This window comes from Eumetopias jubatus, unplaced genomic scaffold (genome assembly GCF_037043125.1).
Source record: "Eumetopias jubatus isolate StellerSeaLion01/CBP00866 unplaced genomic scaffold, mEumJub1_p1.0 scaffold_14, whole genome shotgun sequence".
Classification (NCBI taxonomy): Eukaryota; Metazoa; Chordata; class Mammalia; order Carnivora; family Otariidae; genus Eumetopias; species Eumetopias jubatus.
In genome coordinates, this window is record NW_028274820.1 from 37,150,935 (window position 1) to 37,169,728 (window position 18,794).

Below are 18,794 nucleotides of genomic sequence, written 5' to 3' on the forward strand. Positions count from 1 at the left end.
TTTTCCATTTCATTTTACTGAAATTATTTTCATTGAGAGTATTTTTCTGTATAAATTATAAAGCAAGGAATTGATTCACCAATCAGTTTTTTTGCCTATATTTAATACTGCCAATTAGTTTTTGCTATTGAGTTCCTCAGGATCAAATTAAATTCTCAATTTTATTGATCCAGTTCATCTGTTAAATTTGGTCAAGAACTGTGGCCAGTTTTGGAGCACCTGTGTGGTTCAGTCGTTAAGCGTCTGCCTTCCGCTCAGGTCATGATCCCAGGGTCCTGGGATCGAGCCCCACATTGGGCTCCGTGCTCTGCAGAGAGCTGCTTCTCCCTCTCCCACTCCCCCTGCTTGTGTTCCCTCTCTCGCTGTGTCTCTGTCAAATAAATAAAATCTTTAAAAAAAAAAAAAAGAAAAAAGAACTGTGGCCAGTTTTACTTTGTTAAATATTTCCATCATCTAATGGTGGGGGTGGTCAGTTTTGGCAACTTTTAATCTTAGGTGTTCTTCAGTAAGTTTTTTCTAATACGTTTATCATTGCAGTGTTAGCTGTTCTGGTTTTCTTTTTTCCATTTTTATTTATTTATTTATTTAATTATGTTAATCATACATTACATCATTAGTTTTTGATGTAGTGTTCCATGATTCATTGTTTGCATATAACACCCAGTGCTCCATTCAATATGTGCCCTCCTTAATACCCATCACCGGGCTAACCCATCCCTCCACCCCCCTCCCCTCTAGAACCCTGAGTTTGTGTCTCAGAGTCCATTCTCTCTCATGGTTCGTCTCCCCGTCCGATTTCCACCCCCCTCCATTCTTCCCCTCCTGCTAGCTTCTTCCTTTTTCTTTTTTTAACATATAATGTATTGTTTCAGAGGTACAGGTCTGTGATTCAACAGTCTTACACAATTCACAGCGCTCACCATAGCACATACCCTCCCCAATGTCCATCACCCAGCCACCCCATCCCTCCCACCTGCCACCACTCCAGCAACCCTGTTTGTTTCCTGAGATTAAGAATTCCTCATATCAGTGAGATCAGAGAAAGACATGTATCAATCATATGATCTCACTGATCTGGTTTTATTTCTAAAATGGAAACTCATTTGTTGTGATTTGGATAAACAATTGTTTGAATTTACTTTTTAGCTAAAAATGAGAAAATTTTATCAATTCTCCAGGAGCATTCTTGGGCTCAAAACATCTCACTCCATTTCCTTTTTCCCTTAAATGTCTTTATGGCCTTCTTTCTCACCCCTCAGATGCCAGCTCAAGCATCACTTGCTCAGGGATGCCTCTCCTGATCTCTAAGGCTAGATCAAGTTTCCCACTTTATGCTTACATAATACACTTATTTTTCTTTCATCACTTACTGGACTTTATAAACATGTATTTCCATTAGTATTTATTGTATCCCTCATTAAACTTTGTTCCCTAAAGGCAGGAGCTTTGTTTCTCTTACCACTGGATCCCTGGCACATAAATGGCACTCAAGATTTATTGAAGAATGATGGAAAGGAAAATGGTATGGACATACAATGTCTGACCAATACTAGGCATTCATTAAAACCTGTTTGTTTGTATTTCTATTATTGTTTATTTCTGGTTATGCTGACAGAAAATGATCATTTTTTTTCCTCAATACTATATTTGAAAATTGACTTTCTAATGCTATATATTTTTAAGCCTTTAATACCAAGCTACTCTAATAGTCTTCCCTTCTCTACAGGGTTGCCATACTGTGTAACTCCAGGAGGATACACTGTATTCTATGGAGCAGGGAGCCGTTTGATGTAGTATCATTGGATCCTCACCTCCCTCTGCGGAAGGGAAAGCATTTAGCTAATTCTTAAAGTTGGTTATAAGAGCAATTCTAAACCCTAGCTGTACATCAAAATTACATGGGATACTTTAAAAACAGAAATCCTGGGGCGCCTGGGTGGCTCAGTCAGTTAAGCGTCTGCCTTTGGCTCAGGTCATGATCCCAGAGTCCTGGGATGCAGCCCCGCTTCTCCCCCTCCCTCTGCTGCTCCCCTTGCTTGTGCTCTCTCGCTTTAATCTCTCAAATAAATAAATAAAATCTTAAAAAAAAAAACCCACATAAATCCTTGAGCCCCACCCTGCATTTATTGAGTCATTATGTAGTGAAACTCCCCCCATGACTGCAGAGCCAGGGTTAGGAAACACTGGGTTGGAGCATAGGATGAGTGTGGGAAAGGTGGTTACACATTAATCTGGATAGGAAGGTTAGAGGCCATGTAATTAGGGGCCCTGTATTCAATACTAAGAAACTGGAATTTAATTCTACATATAGTAAGGAACCATGAAAGGTTTTCAGAAGGTAATGAAATAATCAGATCTGTAAGAAAGGTGAACTTGGCACCAGTATGGCAGATACACAGGCAGGGTGTAGAGCCTCAGCCAGGGGAAGCCAGGGACGAAGTTAAACAAACTTAGGAACAGGTGGTAAGGACTTGAACTAGGGTAGATGCAGTGCAGCCAGGGAGGAAAGGAATGGGAAAGCACTCACAAGACATTTGACAAAACCCAATAAATGGAATGTCTAGGATAAGAAAGGAGAGAGAGGCTGAAAAGCATTCCAGGATTTCCAGGCTAAGCAACTGGATGCAATTTGATGATGCCACTAACCAAACAGAGAATATAAGTGGAAGGACAGAACTGAGCAAGCAGAGGAAACAGATTCTGTTTCCAGCTATGATGAAACAGAAGTTCCTTTTGTACGCCATTTAGGTAGAGCTAGAATAGCGGAAATTGGAAATTAAGATCTAGAATTCAGAAGAGAATCCGAGGCTGAAATTTTAGGTTTGGGAGTCATCAGGGTATTTCAGTTGAGGCCATTGGAATGAATGAAACCGAACAGGGCATTGTCTATGTAGAATCAAAAGTGCTTAGCACAGAATTAGAGATAAAGCAGGCTTTCTCATTCAATTTACTTAACCATATAATTTTAATAAGGCTCAGAAAGAGCACCATTTGAAATAAGCAGAAATTAATGTGAAGTGTAAATTACGATGTATAAAAATTATCTGCGATCTTTAGGACAACTTCAAATATGATTACTGTATCTCTGTACTTACTTAGAATACATCAATCTGTTAGCTTGGAAAAACTAGTTTCTAAACTTATTAAATAGCAGATTAGTCAAGATGAGTCAGATGACTTGGATTATGAGTCAGTTAGCTCCTCATCTATGGTATCAATACTCCCCTAAATGAAACAGATACTTGGTGATCTACTTCATACAATGTAAAGGCAATATAATTCATTAAGCCAAATCATAAAAATACAACATATATGTAATAAATGCAACTACTTATATCCAGAGATTGTCACTTAATCTGTGTCTATGTATGTGTATGCTTGTATGCCAGGTACTTTTGTGTCATTTATTTTAATACAAATTCATTATTGGGTCTGGAATTATTTCAATAGAAAACAAGCCAAATTTAAGATTCCTAGGACTGGCTACTTTTAGAGAGTGAATGAACTTGTATATACTGAGTCCCAGAAATCTTTGTTTAAAGAGGGATCCAGGTTAATTATGATGCAGGGGGTTTCAAGAACTATACTCTGAGAAATACTAATTTATACCAGTTACATATTTTAACTAAGACTTTTAAAAACATGTTGAGAAATTTTCTTGGCTTACAGAAAAATGTTTGAAATAGCAGTGTTATGTGGTTTAAATAGGAAATATATTTTCTTTATTCAACTTTGTTGACTTTCAGTATATTTTGAAATGACACACAAACTTATACCAAAGCTATATTTTAATTTCATTACATTCCACTCCAAATTCTTTACCATTTACCAAAAATAACTTTTTATAAAGCTTACTGTTTTGTCCATTAATATACAGGTGATCAATCTACACTTTTTTGCGTGTTTCTCTCAAAAATTAGAATAGCTTATGAGGATATTATATAAAACTGGTATATTACACACCAAACAGAAGTACAGATTCTGTACAATGTAATAGTATACATATATATTACAAGAGACTAAATGCCTTGTTAAAAGTAATAGTTTAAGAAATCTTTCATGGAAAAAAAATCTGCATTACAAAACGTGGTGGCTCAAGTATCGCTGCTTTCCTCTCATGAATTTCTTTCGGTCGGCATTAACTGTCCATTTAGCTTCATTAATAGTTTTACCACAAGGCCAGCCTACAAAGTAAAATATATGTCGACAGTAAATATGAAACACATAAGAATGGGTAAATGACATACATGACAGTGGGCAGTTCCCTATCTATCTGAAAAGGAAGGAACATTCTTAGTAGGAAGCAGCTTGTCAGGAATAAAGAGAATACTTAGACTTTGAAGGGATTTAAGAAGCAACCTACTGGATGCAGCTAGTGGCTCAGATATAATACTGGTTAAGAAGAGGTAAGGACTACCTAATACCTTGATAAAAGAGATAGGGAATACTGACCAGACTTAAAGGAAATGGCAGAAAAAAGAGTTTCACTGTTATAAAACCAAAATAAATTATTCGGATAAGTTTCTGGCTTATTTGCTTAGGAAAGGCCTGCCTTTTTCCCCTTGGTCTTAAATATCTTAATTTCATACGATATCAAAGGTTTTCCTTGAAGCAAAATGGATGGTCACTTTAAAAATTTTTTTCCTTTTTTTTTTTAAATTCAATTAACCAACATAAAATACATCATTTGTGATGTAATGTTCAATGATTCATTAGTTGCGTATAACACCCAGTGCTCATCGCATCACACAGTAGTTCATTAGAAGTCCAAAGTAAATGGTAAGTACTTACCTGTTTTGTGTGTACTATAAAGCTCATTTTATTTTCCATACTATGGATCTGAAAACATGTATCGGCATCCCCCAATTGCCACATAAAACAACCATACTTAAGACTGATGAGTAAAGCCTGCAACATAATTAGAAACTGTTTTATTAAAATATATATTAAAAACAACACCTATCTTCTCTTACTATCTACAATGACCTAGTTGACCTAGTCATGTCTAAACATAATGGTTTGGAATGTTAGAATAAAATCTATTCGAGGTACCTACATTAACTTCACACAGCCTAAAGTACAGAGACACATAGATGGTAGACTCTCAGGAGACTGTCTTAAGCAATGATAAATCGTTTGTATCAGACTGACAAAATATTTTAAAGATGCCTATTCTGTGGTATGTATACACACACACTTTCTCTCTCTCTCAGGAATATTATTCAGCCATGAGAAAAGAAGAAAGTACTGCCATTTTCGACAACATGGATAGACCTCAAGGTCATTATGTTAAGTGAAATAAGTCAGAAAAAGACTAATATTATAGGATATCACTTAATTTGGAGTCTAAAGAAGCTGAAGTCACAGACACAGAAACAGAATGGTGGCTACCAAGGGCTGTGGGATGGGTGAAATGAGATGTTGGCCATAGAGTACAAACTTGCAGTATAAGATGAATAAGTTCTGGGGAATCTAATGTACAGCACTGTGACTATGGTTAACAATACTAAAATATATACTTCAAGTTACTGAAAGAGCTACTTAAGTTACTTAAGTTACTTAAATGTTCTCATCATAAAAAAGATGGTAATTATGTAACATGATGGAGGTGTTAGCTAATGCTATGGTAATAATCATTTTGCAATATATAAGTATACCAAATCAACCCATTGTATACCTTAAGCGTACTCAATGTTATATGTCACTTATGTTTCAATAAAGCTGAGAAAAAAAGATGCCCATTCTCTCAGTGACTTTCAAGAAAATTAAATGTACAGGTTTTTACTTTCTGCATATTAAAAACATTCCCTTTTACTTTATTCAGTACCTTTTGAATATTCGCATGGTACTTTCAGATCTGAATTTATGTAATGAGGTAACATGTTGACTTAGGCAATTCCATCTCACTGAAAATAAGTACAGTGATACAGCTATTGTAAAAATAAGCATAATTTTTAAAATAACATACCCTTCATAAACTCATCAAATTATTTAAAACAAATATTAGAATAACCTATTCCTACATTTTCCTAATGAAAAGCTATATTTAAATAGGCATTCGATGTATCTTTTTGATTATTTTAAAATAAGTCTCTCCTATCGGTAACTTTCATTTTCTTGCCCTAAAAATATATTCTTTATATATGCATGTACAAAGAAAGTATTTGTGCATCCTTTAAAATATATGTTTAAAAATATCTGTATTCTATGACTAGCAGTTCTTAACATATAGATTATAAGCAATTGAAGTTTTATGAAAAAGATGGTTTAGGGCATTTTTAAAGTGAGGTTCTTAAATGAAACAGTATAATTAATTTTCACGAGTGTACATTATGTATAATGGGAAACTAATAACATCTTCTTTAAAATTAGCCATCTACATTTATACTGTAAAATACAGCTCTATAGATAGGGTATGCTAAAATAGCTATTTACCAAGGTACACACTGAAACACTGAGTCAAGATTTAATACCTTAAACTGTCTATCTTTTGGATCAGTTGTCTGAAATCTGTTTAATCAAGATGCAGAAAATGTTCCATTAGTATGGCCTCAAAACAGTTTAATTTACAGAAAAAAAAATAAACCTGTGCTACAACAAGTCCTCAATTATATGGCCAACATAAATTGATACCAGCAAAGGGTAATCTATTGCCTGGGTGTGGCAGTAGTACTATTATGGTTAAAGATACATTAACAAATACAGTTCAATGATGAAACAGCAATACATTCACTATAGTAAAACACTGATCTACAACACAATGTATTATACATTCAATAGTGTCTACATTTTATGTAAGTAGGACAGAAAAATCTCTGATGAGCATATGAAATTGGCTGGGCTATACTTTCCAATGGGAATCTCTCATTATTTCAAAGAGAAACAAGATATAGACAATAGAAGTAACTGATACAAAAAACACAGCTGTATTCGATCTATGGCTTTTCATAGATTTAATCTCTGAAGCTATTATATCCCAAGTAGAGTTTTAAATGTAAATGAAGGTATTTTTTGCAAATGAAGATGTTTATTCTTTTAAAGTAAGCTTGCCAAATTCACCCCTAGCATATCTTGATGACTGTAAGACAACGGAAGACAAGCTGACTGCTCCCATCTTTGATGATTAGAAAATATAATCAACTTAGAGCTTTCATAGGTGCTGTAAATTTATCAGTGGTTTACAGAGCACAAGGTAATGGTTAGATGGACAGAAAACATTGTTACCCTTTGGTTTAATCCCTTTTTATACCCAAGGACAGTATTTTTATTTATATTTCTAGAAATCAAAATCTTACCCTAAAAAAGCAGACTTTTAACTAATAATATTGTTTTCATCCTCTGCCTGCTACTGCAATCTCACTTACTCCTGGACCAGAATATTATTCATAATGTGAAATGTTTTAAGATAATGCTGACCCATCACATGGGAACTAAATAAAACGTTTTATTGTTGCCTAAACTTGGGATGCTACCAAAAGTCAAACATACACTATAGCTTACAGAAGAGGCTTGGTGTCATACCCACAGCATCACCATTTAGTTCAATAAAGGATTTGTAAATGTTGTATAAAATGCTCTGAAATAGCAGAGGAAAAATTTCTTGAAATGGTAAGGGGAATTTCTCCTTCAATTTCCTTTAACAAAGTACAAAAGAAATAGAAAAATGATTACAAACTAATAAGCAGCAGCCTATTTTGTGTGAGTAAAGTAGCTTAAATAGAAAATGATAATAAGCAAATGACCCAAAAGCAAGCTGATATCAGAGACTTCAAAAAAATCAAGTTCCAGATAAACTCCTGAAGTCAGCCCCTATTCAGCTCTATGTCCCTATATATTCTCTATCTCCATTCACAGGCATATCCAACAGCATGGGAAAATAGCTGTGTCGAGTTATCACAAAATGACTGAACTACTTTCAGAAGTTATGTGATCACACAATAAAAGCTTATGAAAATGATGAAAATAAAAATAATTGGTTTATGATAAAATTTCCTAATCTAAGATGCCTTTTCTAACATATAAGCTTAGTTATTACCTCAACTGATCTATTCATAGACAAATTTGAATGAACAAAATTAATGATTTTTCTTAGCTTCCTATTATAAACTAGAAAGCTGTTAATCCTGATAAATGTGTTAAATATGCTGAAAATAATTGATAATCCCCAATTTTATATTATGACTCTGATTAGAAAAAGGAGTATAAAAGAGTAGCAAGCCTCTGATAGAAAAGCTCTGAAGTGATCTAATAACAGTCCCTTCCACACTTCATCTTGCCTGTTCCCCAAAAGGCTCTTACAACTAATTCTGATTTTCAAAGTGAATCCCTTGTATCAGATATTATATTTTTCTTTTTTTAATCTGTATTTTTTTCATTTAAACTTAATTGAATTTTTTGAATAGGTAATATAATCACGGTTAAAAAAATTTTTAAGTTGCAAAATGGTACATAGTAAAAAGTCTCCCTTCTACTCTTGTTCCCAGTGACCTGGTTGCCTTCTCTAAGGGCTTTATGAATTTTTACTCATACACAAGCAATGTGTATTTATGTAAATATAGTCTTCATTTCCCCCCATTTCTACACAAATAGTAACCTATTACATATGGTTCATCACTATGCTTTTTCACTAAATATATCTTGGAAATCATTCTATACATTCCTCATTCTTTTATATGGCTGCACAGTATTTCAACATAGAAATGTACTATAATTAATGAAATTATATAATTAGTATATGTTAATAATATAATTAAAATCCCTTACTGACACTCATTTACTTTTCATCCCTCATCCTTTGCTATTACAAATGAAATTGCAATGAATAGTCTTATATATGTCATTTCTAGATTTTTCATATAGGCTGGTACCATTTTTTTTAGACATTATAAAATGTAACTGGTCAAAAATAGCTGAAAAGCTGAAAATCTACCTTAGTTTCCATGTTGAGGAGATGAAGTCCTTTTATATTCACTCCTACATACACAGGGATGACTTTATGATTGCTGGGGCTTGCCTTCGTAAATATCTGTCCTGTGAAAAAAGCTGCTCCATATGTAGGAATTTCCCAACAATTCTGTAAGAACATGCGCTGAAGGTGATGCATTTCTTTACTGACACCCTCACTTGTACTAAGATTCTAAAAACAAATAAAGTAAAATAAAAGAGATGTGAAAAGAGAACATACCTTTGACAATCCAAATAGGTCAACTGAGCAGTTTCTAAAATCATGGCTGCCCCCAAAGAAGAATAAAATTGTGACATTACCCCAAGAACAAGTTTTCTTTTGAAATGTTAGTATTTAAAAAAGGAAAGAAATATCAAAATCTAAAAATATTGTTTGTCTATTCTATTAGGTTTTAAGTGCCCCTTGGACAGGGATAGCGTATAATTTCATGGGTGTGTGTGTGTGTGTGTTTAATCTCTAGTCCTTACCACGGTATCCAGCATAGAGAAGGCATTCAGTAAAAGATTCCACATTATTAAAAATAAAAATATCATGCTACTTCCAGTTTCATGTGAACTAGAAGATCCATTTTTAATTTCAGGACTGTAAATTTAATGTACCTATGTTTAAAACATATCAAACAATTTCAAACAATTTAATTCACAAAATTTCAACTAGGATATAAAGTGTCTTTTTATTTCTATTAATCAGCTTACCTTGTATTCATGAAGTATTCGGTTTGTCCAGTGAGGTGCCTTACTTTTTAGTTTGGTAACAGGTACAATGGATTTTAGGTTTTCTTCACTGTAAGCAGATATGCCAACATGCTTTAAATAAATCATCTTTAGTAGTTAAAGTACATAAATCATTCAAAAACAAATTGCTTTAAGTAACATGATTTTTGACCTGAAAAATCTATATTTATATTTGAGCTGAAAAATCTATAAATATATCTCTAAATATTAGAGAACTCTCAAAATTTTAAGCAAAAGACCACAACCCCAACATTCTCATTTAAGAGAAATGTTTCTTCTTTCAACAACCACAAAATATTTTTGAAAATTGAAAACCACAATAAAGCTTCAGTGTTTAAAACCTCAGTGTTTTCTCTCAAAGACTGAACTTGTAGCTAGTTTTTGTGGTAGGTCTTAAATGCATCTACTTACCAAGTCAGGTTTTAATGAACTTATTTATGTAATAAAGAAAGATAAAGAAGAAAAAAATATAAGGTATATCAAGGGGTGCCTGGCTTGTTCAGTCAGTAGAGCATACAACTCTTGATCTTAGGGTTATGGGTTTGAGCCCCACGTTGGGTGTAGAGATTACTTAAAAAAATAAAATCTTTAAAAAAAATAAGATACATCAAACCATAGTCAAATATAAGAAAAGTAACTTTGGCGAGAGTATAACTTTAAGAATGCTTTACCATTGCTTTTGTTTTTTTCCTTATTCCATGCCTTGTATCCTTTAGTTCCAAACCAAAGTATAAATATTTCTTAATAACATTTTTTAACTTTCTCAGTTAAACAGAATCTCAAGCACAGCACAAGACCACATGCTGTATTAAATACTTACTTTAGGAAACCTTGCTTGTGTTTCTTACTCTCATAATTTCCATAAACTATTTGCAACAGTAGACTTGCCAATGTTATCAGTTTAGCATCAGGAGCTGTATAAAAGCCCTTCAATAAATTATATCTGGCTTCATCAAAGAGAATAAGAATAGCTAGTGGGTCTTCAATCTTAAAAGAAAAAGTATAATTTGGTTATTGGGCTATAATTTCCTGTTACAAATATACAACTTGTCACTTTCTAATATGGAAAAGGAAAAGCTACATATCCTATATATAAATGAGCTGCTATTGATTTAGAGCAGAGGTTGACAAATTTTTCCTGTTCAGGGCCAGATAATAATATTTTAAGCTTTATGAGTTACAAAGTCTTTCTTACAACCACCCAACTCAGCTACTGTCGCACAAAAGCAGCCACAGATAATCTAGTAAGACACGGGTGTGGTGGTGTTCTAATAACACTTTTTCTATATGGATACTCAAATTTAAATTTCATAAAATTTTCACATGAGATATTATCGTTTTGATTTTTTTCAACCATTAACAGCTTGTGGGGTATATAAAAATAAACAGCAGGTCAAATATAGCATAGGCTATAGTTTGTATCTCTGATTTACAGTCTAATAAAATATTACTGGTTTATAGATATGGATAACTTCTAGCACAATTTTACCTAAATTATATTTATATTCCTCAAACATTATTCTACATGTTTCACACAATATAGTAGTGAACCTCGAGGAAGATAAAAGGAAGCAAGTTAATTCCTAGAAGAGCACATGAAGTTTTAAAAAACCTTATTTAAAAATTTTTTTTAAATTTTACTTGGCTAAAAAAACTTGTCACTTTGAAATAACACTAAAGGAGATCAGAAGATTTGTTTTCTAAGTTTCAAAATCTTTTTAAAGTTTCATTTTATCCAGTAAGATTAACAAAGATTGAAAAGCTAGCCTACAGAATATACTTCTGCTCCAACTGGAAACAGTTTTATAGAGTTTCTGAATGAATACTTAAAGTATTTCCAGGGCGCCTGGGTGGCTCAATCAGTTAAGCGTCTGCTTTCAGCTCAGGTCATGATCCTGGGGTCGGGGATGGAGCCCACAGTTGGGCTCCCTGCTCAGTGGGGAGTCTGCTTCTCTCTCTCCCCCTGCCCCTCCACCCAGCATGTGCTCTCTCTCTTGCTTGCACTCTCTCAAATAAATAAAATTTTTAAAAAGTTATTTCCAAATATAAATCAAAGTGATTTCAATTCCTTATGGTAAAAGTTATTTTTGTCTAACTAAAATAATCTTTTAATACTCTATATAATATGAAAAAAATGAAAGAATTTCATGGGGAAAAAGATGAGAGGATTATTCTAGATTAAAAGAGACTAAAGAGATAACAATCAAATACAAAGTATGAATCTTGACTAGATCCTACATATGGGAGTTATATAAGATTTTTAAACAACTAGGGAAAATCTGAATATGTATCACATATTAGACATTATTATGTATTTTTTTAAATTTATTTACTCTGGTTAGAACTTCACTACCATGTTAAATAGCAGTGCTGAAAGCTGGCCTCCTTGTCTCGTTCCTGATCTTAGGAGGAAAGCTCTCAACATTTCATCGAGTATGATGTTAGCTGTGAGTTTTTCATAAATGCCACTTATCATGTTGCGGAAGTTCCCATCTATTCCTAACTGTAAGAGTTTTATCATGAAAGGGTATTGGATTTTGTCAAATGCATTTTCTGTATCAATTGAGATGATCAACTGTGTTTTTTTCCTTTTTTTTTAAGATTTATTAGAGCATGAGCACAAGTAGGGGGGTAGGGGCAGAGGAAGAAACAGACCCCCACTGAGCAGGGAGCCTGATGGGGGTGGGGGGGTGGAGGGGTGCGGGCTCCATCCCAGGACCCTGAGATCATGACCTGAGCCGAAGGCAGCTGCTTAACTGACTGAGCCATCCAAGGTGCCCCTTCCTCTCTTCTATTTATGAAATTCTAACATTTTTTTATGAATAATCTAGATCTTTGTTTTTGGTAAATTTCATACAAATTTTTATGTAACTCCCAGTATATGTCACTGAAAGGATCATATCTATCTTTGGTTCGCTAGTATAAGAGGGACAATATGAGTGATCAAGTATAAAACAGTTACCAAGTTTGTACATGGTCGATGAACTTTTCATATACTAAAATTTCCTTAACTTTGTTTAATATTTCCTTGGATAAGAATCAGGAAATGCATTGTATGTTTTTTCTTTGCCAAAGTTATGAGCCCCTGGAACTTTTTTTTTTTCAATTTTAAAAAATTTTTAGACTATCACACTAGTTTAACTTGTAATATCCACCTTAAGTTTCTTTGTTGTCCATTCATCCTTCAGATAGCATTATCCCACCTCTCCTCTAAAATTTACAGCAATTCAAATTCAAATGTACTTGTCTGGAACAAATCTTTTTATCAAATGTAAATTCTATCTGCATTTTTTACTATCTATATAATTCTCTGCTTGATTTGGAAATTTACTATTGAGAATAATTTTTTATGTCCCCTTTGCAAATATAATCTTCTCCACTCAGAATGTATTTTGTTCTCCTCCCACACCAACCTATCTGCTCCTTTGAAATTTACACACTGATTAGCCCTTTATTAAATTTATCTTTGATAGTGTACTTCCTAACTATTCTAAAATTCTTTTTGGTATAATCTGTCTTCCATCTGGTTGTTAATTCTCTTTAGGAGAGATTCTCTATTTCTTTTGTTTCTAAGACAATGGACGTGGAAAAAAAAAACCAACTAGGGTTTTTTTTTTTTTTTTTAAAGGTTTTATTTATTTATTTGACAGAGAGTTAGAGAGAAGAGCACAGCAGAGGGAATGGCAGAGGGAGGGGGAGAAGCAGGCTCTGCACTGAGCAGGGAGCCCGATGTGGGGCTCTATCCCAGGACCCTGGGATCATGACCTGAGCCGAAGGCAGATGCTTAACGACTGAGCCACCCAGGTGCCCCAGTATTTGTAGGAGCATTATGTTTTGACCAATATTCTTGATATCCCTTCTATCATTCTTTTTTTTTTTTTAGATTTTATTTATTTATTTATTTATTTATTATTATTATTTTTTAAAGATTTATTTATTTATTTTGAGAGAGTGAGAATGAGAGAGAGAGTACATGAGACAGGGGAGGGTTAGAGGGAGAAGCAGGCCCCTCGCTGAGCAGGGAGCCCGATGCGGGACTCGATCCCAGGACCCTGGGATCATGACCTGAGCCGAAGGCAGACGCTTAACCATCTGAGCCACCCAGGCGCCCCCAACTAGGGGCTTTGTAAGTAGACTAACTCAAACTCTACCATTTACCCTAGGGATGTGAGGATTAAACAGAAAAACAAAAGTAAAACCTCCTCATATAGGAAGAGAACAATTTCTGTTAGTGCCTACCACAGGAATTCAATAGATTCTGTGCATTTAAATGACTATAAATAAGATTTCCAAGCAAACCTTTTTTTCAACTTCCAAAGGAAGTCTCACATCTCTTCTTAGGAAAAGCTGTGGTGTTTCCCTTTGGGGATCCAAATTAGTCAATTCAGCAAGTATTTCTGGCCAGTCACGAACATGTTGCAAGGGTTTATGATAAGGCTTGAGTTGAAGGCCTGAAAAACATCTTTCCTTTTATAAATAATAATGTGAAAATAAGTTACATCAACACACAGAAAATTTGTATTGAACTATCTGTACTTAAGTGCTGAATACACACAAATTAAAGGTCTAAATTTAAATCACTGACTTTATAACCAATTATATCACAACCCAATTTTCGGTTAAGAGCTTTTGTTTTTAAGAGCATAAGAATTATGAGAATTCCTAAAACAAATAAAACATATCAAATGTATATAAGATATTTAATTCCATTATAGTCTATTTAATTATGATCCAATCAGTAGGATCTGGTATTTAAAAAAAAAATACAATTAAACAATAAATAACGAATCACAATAACTTCAATGTATTTGGAATACTTTGCTTGAAAGATAAATCTATAGTGGCATCAGGTTGGTCTTAAAAAAAAAATTTGATGGAAAACTAATATAAAGAAAAAGAACATTTGCATTATTTCAGGTGAAATGAGCACTGACAATAAAGGCAAGTTGGATGAGCACTACATTTAGTGGCATTCAAATCAAATTCTATTGCCAGAGAAGAAACGTTTTCAAATACTTAAAAAATGCTTTGAATTAAGGAGGGGTGAGGGGTCTCAAAGGTTTACCTGTTTCAACAGTTGGAACACTAGTAATTTATATAAAAGAGAAGATCATTGTAGCACTTCAAAATTTAAAGTCATTAAGAAACTGATGCTATACTTAAGTTTACCAATCCACTCTCACAAAGGAATAGGTTTACACAACAGAGTAACAACTTTCTTACTGAGATTTTCTGAACAGATCCAAATAGTGAAGTATTGCTGTGTTTCTTGAGAGAGACGCATTCCTTCCATTATCTGCTGCACTGTGGTATTATTTCCATGCTTCAGTTCAACAGAACGGTATGATCCATCCATTCTGTATATTCGAACTTTTTCATACTAGGACAAAGAACAATAATAAATTATGCAACCTGGTTAGAAGCTATATATCCCAACCTAACAAAATGCTTCAATTTCAACTTCATATGTTTTACTACAGATTTCAAACATGGAAAATAACAGAAAACTGCTTCGAGTATCTGTTGGCATGGTTTAAAAAAATTTTTATTTCCATTATGTTTTCCAATGTTTTCCTCTGGATGTTTCAAGTCAAATATAAGGCAAATGGCTCTTAAGAAATACTCAACTTCAAATTCTTCTGGGAGATGTTTTAAAGCTTTACTGAACTAAGTAGGTATCATATGGGAGATACAGACTTGGTTATTGAGTCTACTGTTAGTCAGGTATCTCATGAGTCTAGTGGGCCACAAATAATACTGTAGAAATGTGTACTAGAAATAATTTTTCCTAAGAGGAATCTGTGATGGAAGACTGTGCATATGAAAGTTATGGAACAATGGACCTTGAGCCAGTTTCTTTCCTCCTGTTCAGAACATCTCAGAAAGTAGTAATATTCTCAGTATGTTTTATTTAAAATCCCTGTCACCTATTTTGCCCATCCCTCACCCATCCCTCCACTCTAGCAATCAATACTTTGTTCTCTATATTTAGGAGTCTGTTTTTTTTGTGTGTTTGGTTTTTTAGATTCCACATACAAGTGAAAGCATATGGCATTTGTCTTTCTGTCTGACTTATTTCACTTAGCATAATAAATACCCTCTAGGTCCATCCATGCCATTGCAAATGACAAGATTTCATTCTTTTTTATGGCTGAGTAATATTCCATTGTCTATATATACCACCACCTCTTCTTTTTCCACTCATCTATTGATGTACACTTAGGTTGCTTCCATATCTTGGCTACTGTAAATAATATTGCAATAAACACAGAAATGCACATATCTTTTTACACTTGATCTTAGCCAAAAGGCTGAGAAGCAATTGCATGTATCTTTTCAAATTAGTGTTTTCATTTTCTTTATGTAAATACCCAGTAGTGGAATTACCAGATCATATGGTACCTCTATTTTTAATTTTTGGGGGAACCTCCATACTGTTTTCCACAGTGGTTGCACCAATCTACATTCCCACCAATAGTGCACAAGGGTTCCACTTTCTCCAGCACTTGTTATTTTTTACCTTTTTGAAACTAGCCATTCTGTCTGGTGTGAGGTAATACCACTTTGCGGTTTTTCAATGTATTCTCAATACATTTTATTGCCCAAACAACTTCCAGCTCAGTTCATTTTGGATGAAAGTACTAATTCCTCTTATCTTTTTCATTTAGAATATAAAAATTATGCCAGGAATAATAATGTGTTCTATACAATTAGAAAATAAATTGTAATCAAGTATAATATAAGGGTGCCTGTACTGCTTTCCTTGACTTTGTCTTGTGCTCATGGAATAGTATTTTTTTTTTTTAAAGATTTTATTTATTTATCTGAGAGAGAGAATGAGATAGAGAGAACACGAGAGGGAAGAGGGTCAGAGGGAGAAGGAGACCCCCTGCTGAGCAGGGAGCCTGATGCGGGACTCGATCCCGGGACTCCAGGATCATGACCTGAGCCGAAGGCAGTCACTTAACCAACTGAGCCACCCAGGCGCCCATGGAATAGTATTTTGACAAAATCTGTTGAGTGTGTGGTGAGTGTATGTTAATATTCCTTAAAGGCAGAAATCACATATTTATTCTTTATCACCTGTCACTTTCAGCATTTCAAGGTGTTAAATTCACAGAGATACTCCATACTTATTGCCTAATTGATGGAAATGTCTGGAAAGGCTCAGAGATTATATCTGTTGATACCAAGTTTTTTTTTTTTTTTTTAGATTTATTTATTTAGAGAGAGTGAGAATGAGAGAGAGAGAGTACATGAGAGGGGGGAGGGTTAGAGGGAGAGGCAGGCTCTTCACTGGGCAGGGAGCCCAATGCGGGACTCGATCCTGGGACTCCACGATCATGACCTGAGCTGAAAGCAGTCGCTTAACCAACTGAGCCACCCAGATGCCCCTGTTGATACCAAGTTTTAATACTTTATCTGTCTGGTATAAATCCTTTTATCTGGTTTGCAAGTTTTCATACAGTTTTTAAATTGATGACAGTTTTCTTGTCACTGTAACTTTTAGGTGAACCGAGTTTTTTCTAATTGTTAATTCTTCTCTATCTTAATGTTACTGCTAATTATTTCAGACATTATCAAGTATTAAGATTATACTAGAAATTAGGTTAATAAGTGTTTTAAAGATTTATTTACTTATGCAATTTTTATTTTGGTATGCAAGAATAAATGTCTGAATGTTAGGGGTGATAACAAATTTAATACTTAAGAGATCTAACCATGAGGTTTTCTAAAAGGAGTAAAGAAACCATCCATCCATTCCTCTTGCCACAAATACTCAAATTACTTATCAATTTAAATAGTTGGCTTAGCTCTATTCCTGATGGTAATTCTTACTGGTTTGTTAATGGCTTCCTTCAATAGCTTTGCAGCTTCTTCCCAGTTATTTTGCTTGTTTTCTTCACAAATATTTAAAGGGGATCTTCCTTGTTGATCTGTTATGTGCTAGAAATTTTGGAAAAAAGAAAAATATGAAAAAAAAAGCATTACAAATATATGGCATTATAAGTGAAAATGTCATTCAATCAAAATTTCATAAAAAACTTTTGTCAAGTATTAAATATTAACCATACTTAGCATATACTATATTTAAACATTACTTGATAAAGATGAAAGACTGAAAGCACTAATAAATGTGATTATATTTAAAAGTTCTGATTATAAGATCCAACAAAGGTTTTGTTTTAAATTATTTAAATGATTATTTCCCCCTTTAAAAATATTTATTAATACAAATTCTGGAAAAATGCATAGAAAATCTTTTTCCTTCTTAAGGATATTTTTTGAGGAAATACAGTATAACACAAAAAGAGGTTAAATTTGGGGTGCCTGGGTGGCTCAGTTGGTTAAGCGGCTGCCTTCAGCTCAGGTCATGATCCCAGGGTCCTGGGATCGAGTCCCGCATTGGGCTCCCTGCTCAGCAGAGAGCCTGCTTCTCCTTCTTCCTCTGCCTGCCTCTCTGCCTACTTGTGCTCTATCTCTGTCAAATAAATAAATAAAATCTTAAAAAAAAAAAGAAAAAGAGGTTAAATTTTATGTATATGCAGGAGAGGGATGATAGTGATGACTGCACAGTGTGAATGTATTTAATGCCACTGAACTGTACATCTAAAAATGGTTAAAATGGTAAATTTTATGTGAGGTACATTTTATCACAATAAAACCAAGTATAAAAGCAAAGTTTATACATAAATATTACTCATATAGATGATAAAATTTATTTTTTAGTTGACTTCTCAAGTATACAACTGAACATTTTAATGTCATTACTTGTTATTCATTGCTTGAACATTAAAAAAAAAAAAACTGGAAAATAACTTACTCTGTCAACTTCTGGATGGTTTAGGAGAATCTGTACTATTTCAGCATGTCCTCCTCCAGCAGCAAAATGAAGAGGAGAACTAAGCTGTCCATTTAAAAGATTTGGATTGCACTTGCCTTTTTCTAACAAAATGCGAGTAGCCTCAACTTTTCCATACCTATAAAAAAAAGATAAAACTTACCCAAAAAAGTCATATAAAATGTTTTAAAAATTCAAATTTTAGATGATTACCTCAAAGAAATCTAAGATTTTTTTTTTTTTTTAGTAAGAC

General features: G+C 33.9%; 1 protein-coding gene across 2 annotated transcripts in view; it reads right to left on the reverse strand.

Annotated features, from left to right (window-relative positions):
* Window positions 1-2,997: 2,997 nt before the first annotated feature.
* KRIT1 (KRIT1 ankyrin repeat containing) overlaps window positions 2,998-18,794 on the reverse strand; it is a 36,944-nt gene continuing 21,147 nt past the window's right edge. For both annotated transcript variants that reach the window (XM_028117455.2, XM_028117447.2), the window contains exons 9-17: window positions 18,524-18,680; window positions 17,539-17,646; window positions 14,923-15,079; window positions 13,999-14,150; window positions 10,520-10,686; window positions 9,661-9,748; window positions 8,930-9,136; window positions 4,792-4,908; window positions 2,998-4,184 (exon numbers count right to left, since the gene is read on the reverse strand). In XM_028117455.2, the coding sequence (XP_027973256.1) occupies window positions 4,116-4,184; window positions 4,792-4,908; window positions 8,930-9,136; window positions 9,661-9,748; window positions 10,520-10,686; window positions 13,999-14,150; window positions 14,923-15,079; window positions 17,539-17,646; window positions 18,524-18,680 (1,222 nt within the window). In that variant the 3' untranslated portion in view covers window positions 2,998-4,115. The remainder of the gene's footprint in view (window positions 4,185-4,791; window positions 4,909-8,929; window positions 9,137-9,660; window positions 9,749-10,519; window positions 10,687-13,998; window positions 14,151-14,922; window positions 15,080-17,538; window positions 17,647-18,523; window positions 18,681-18,794) is intronic.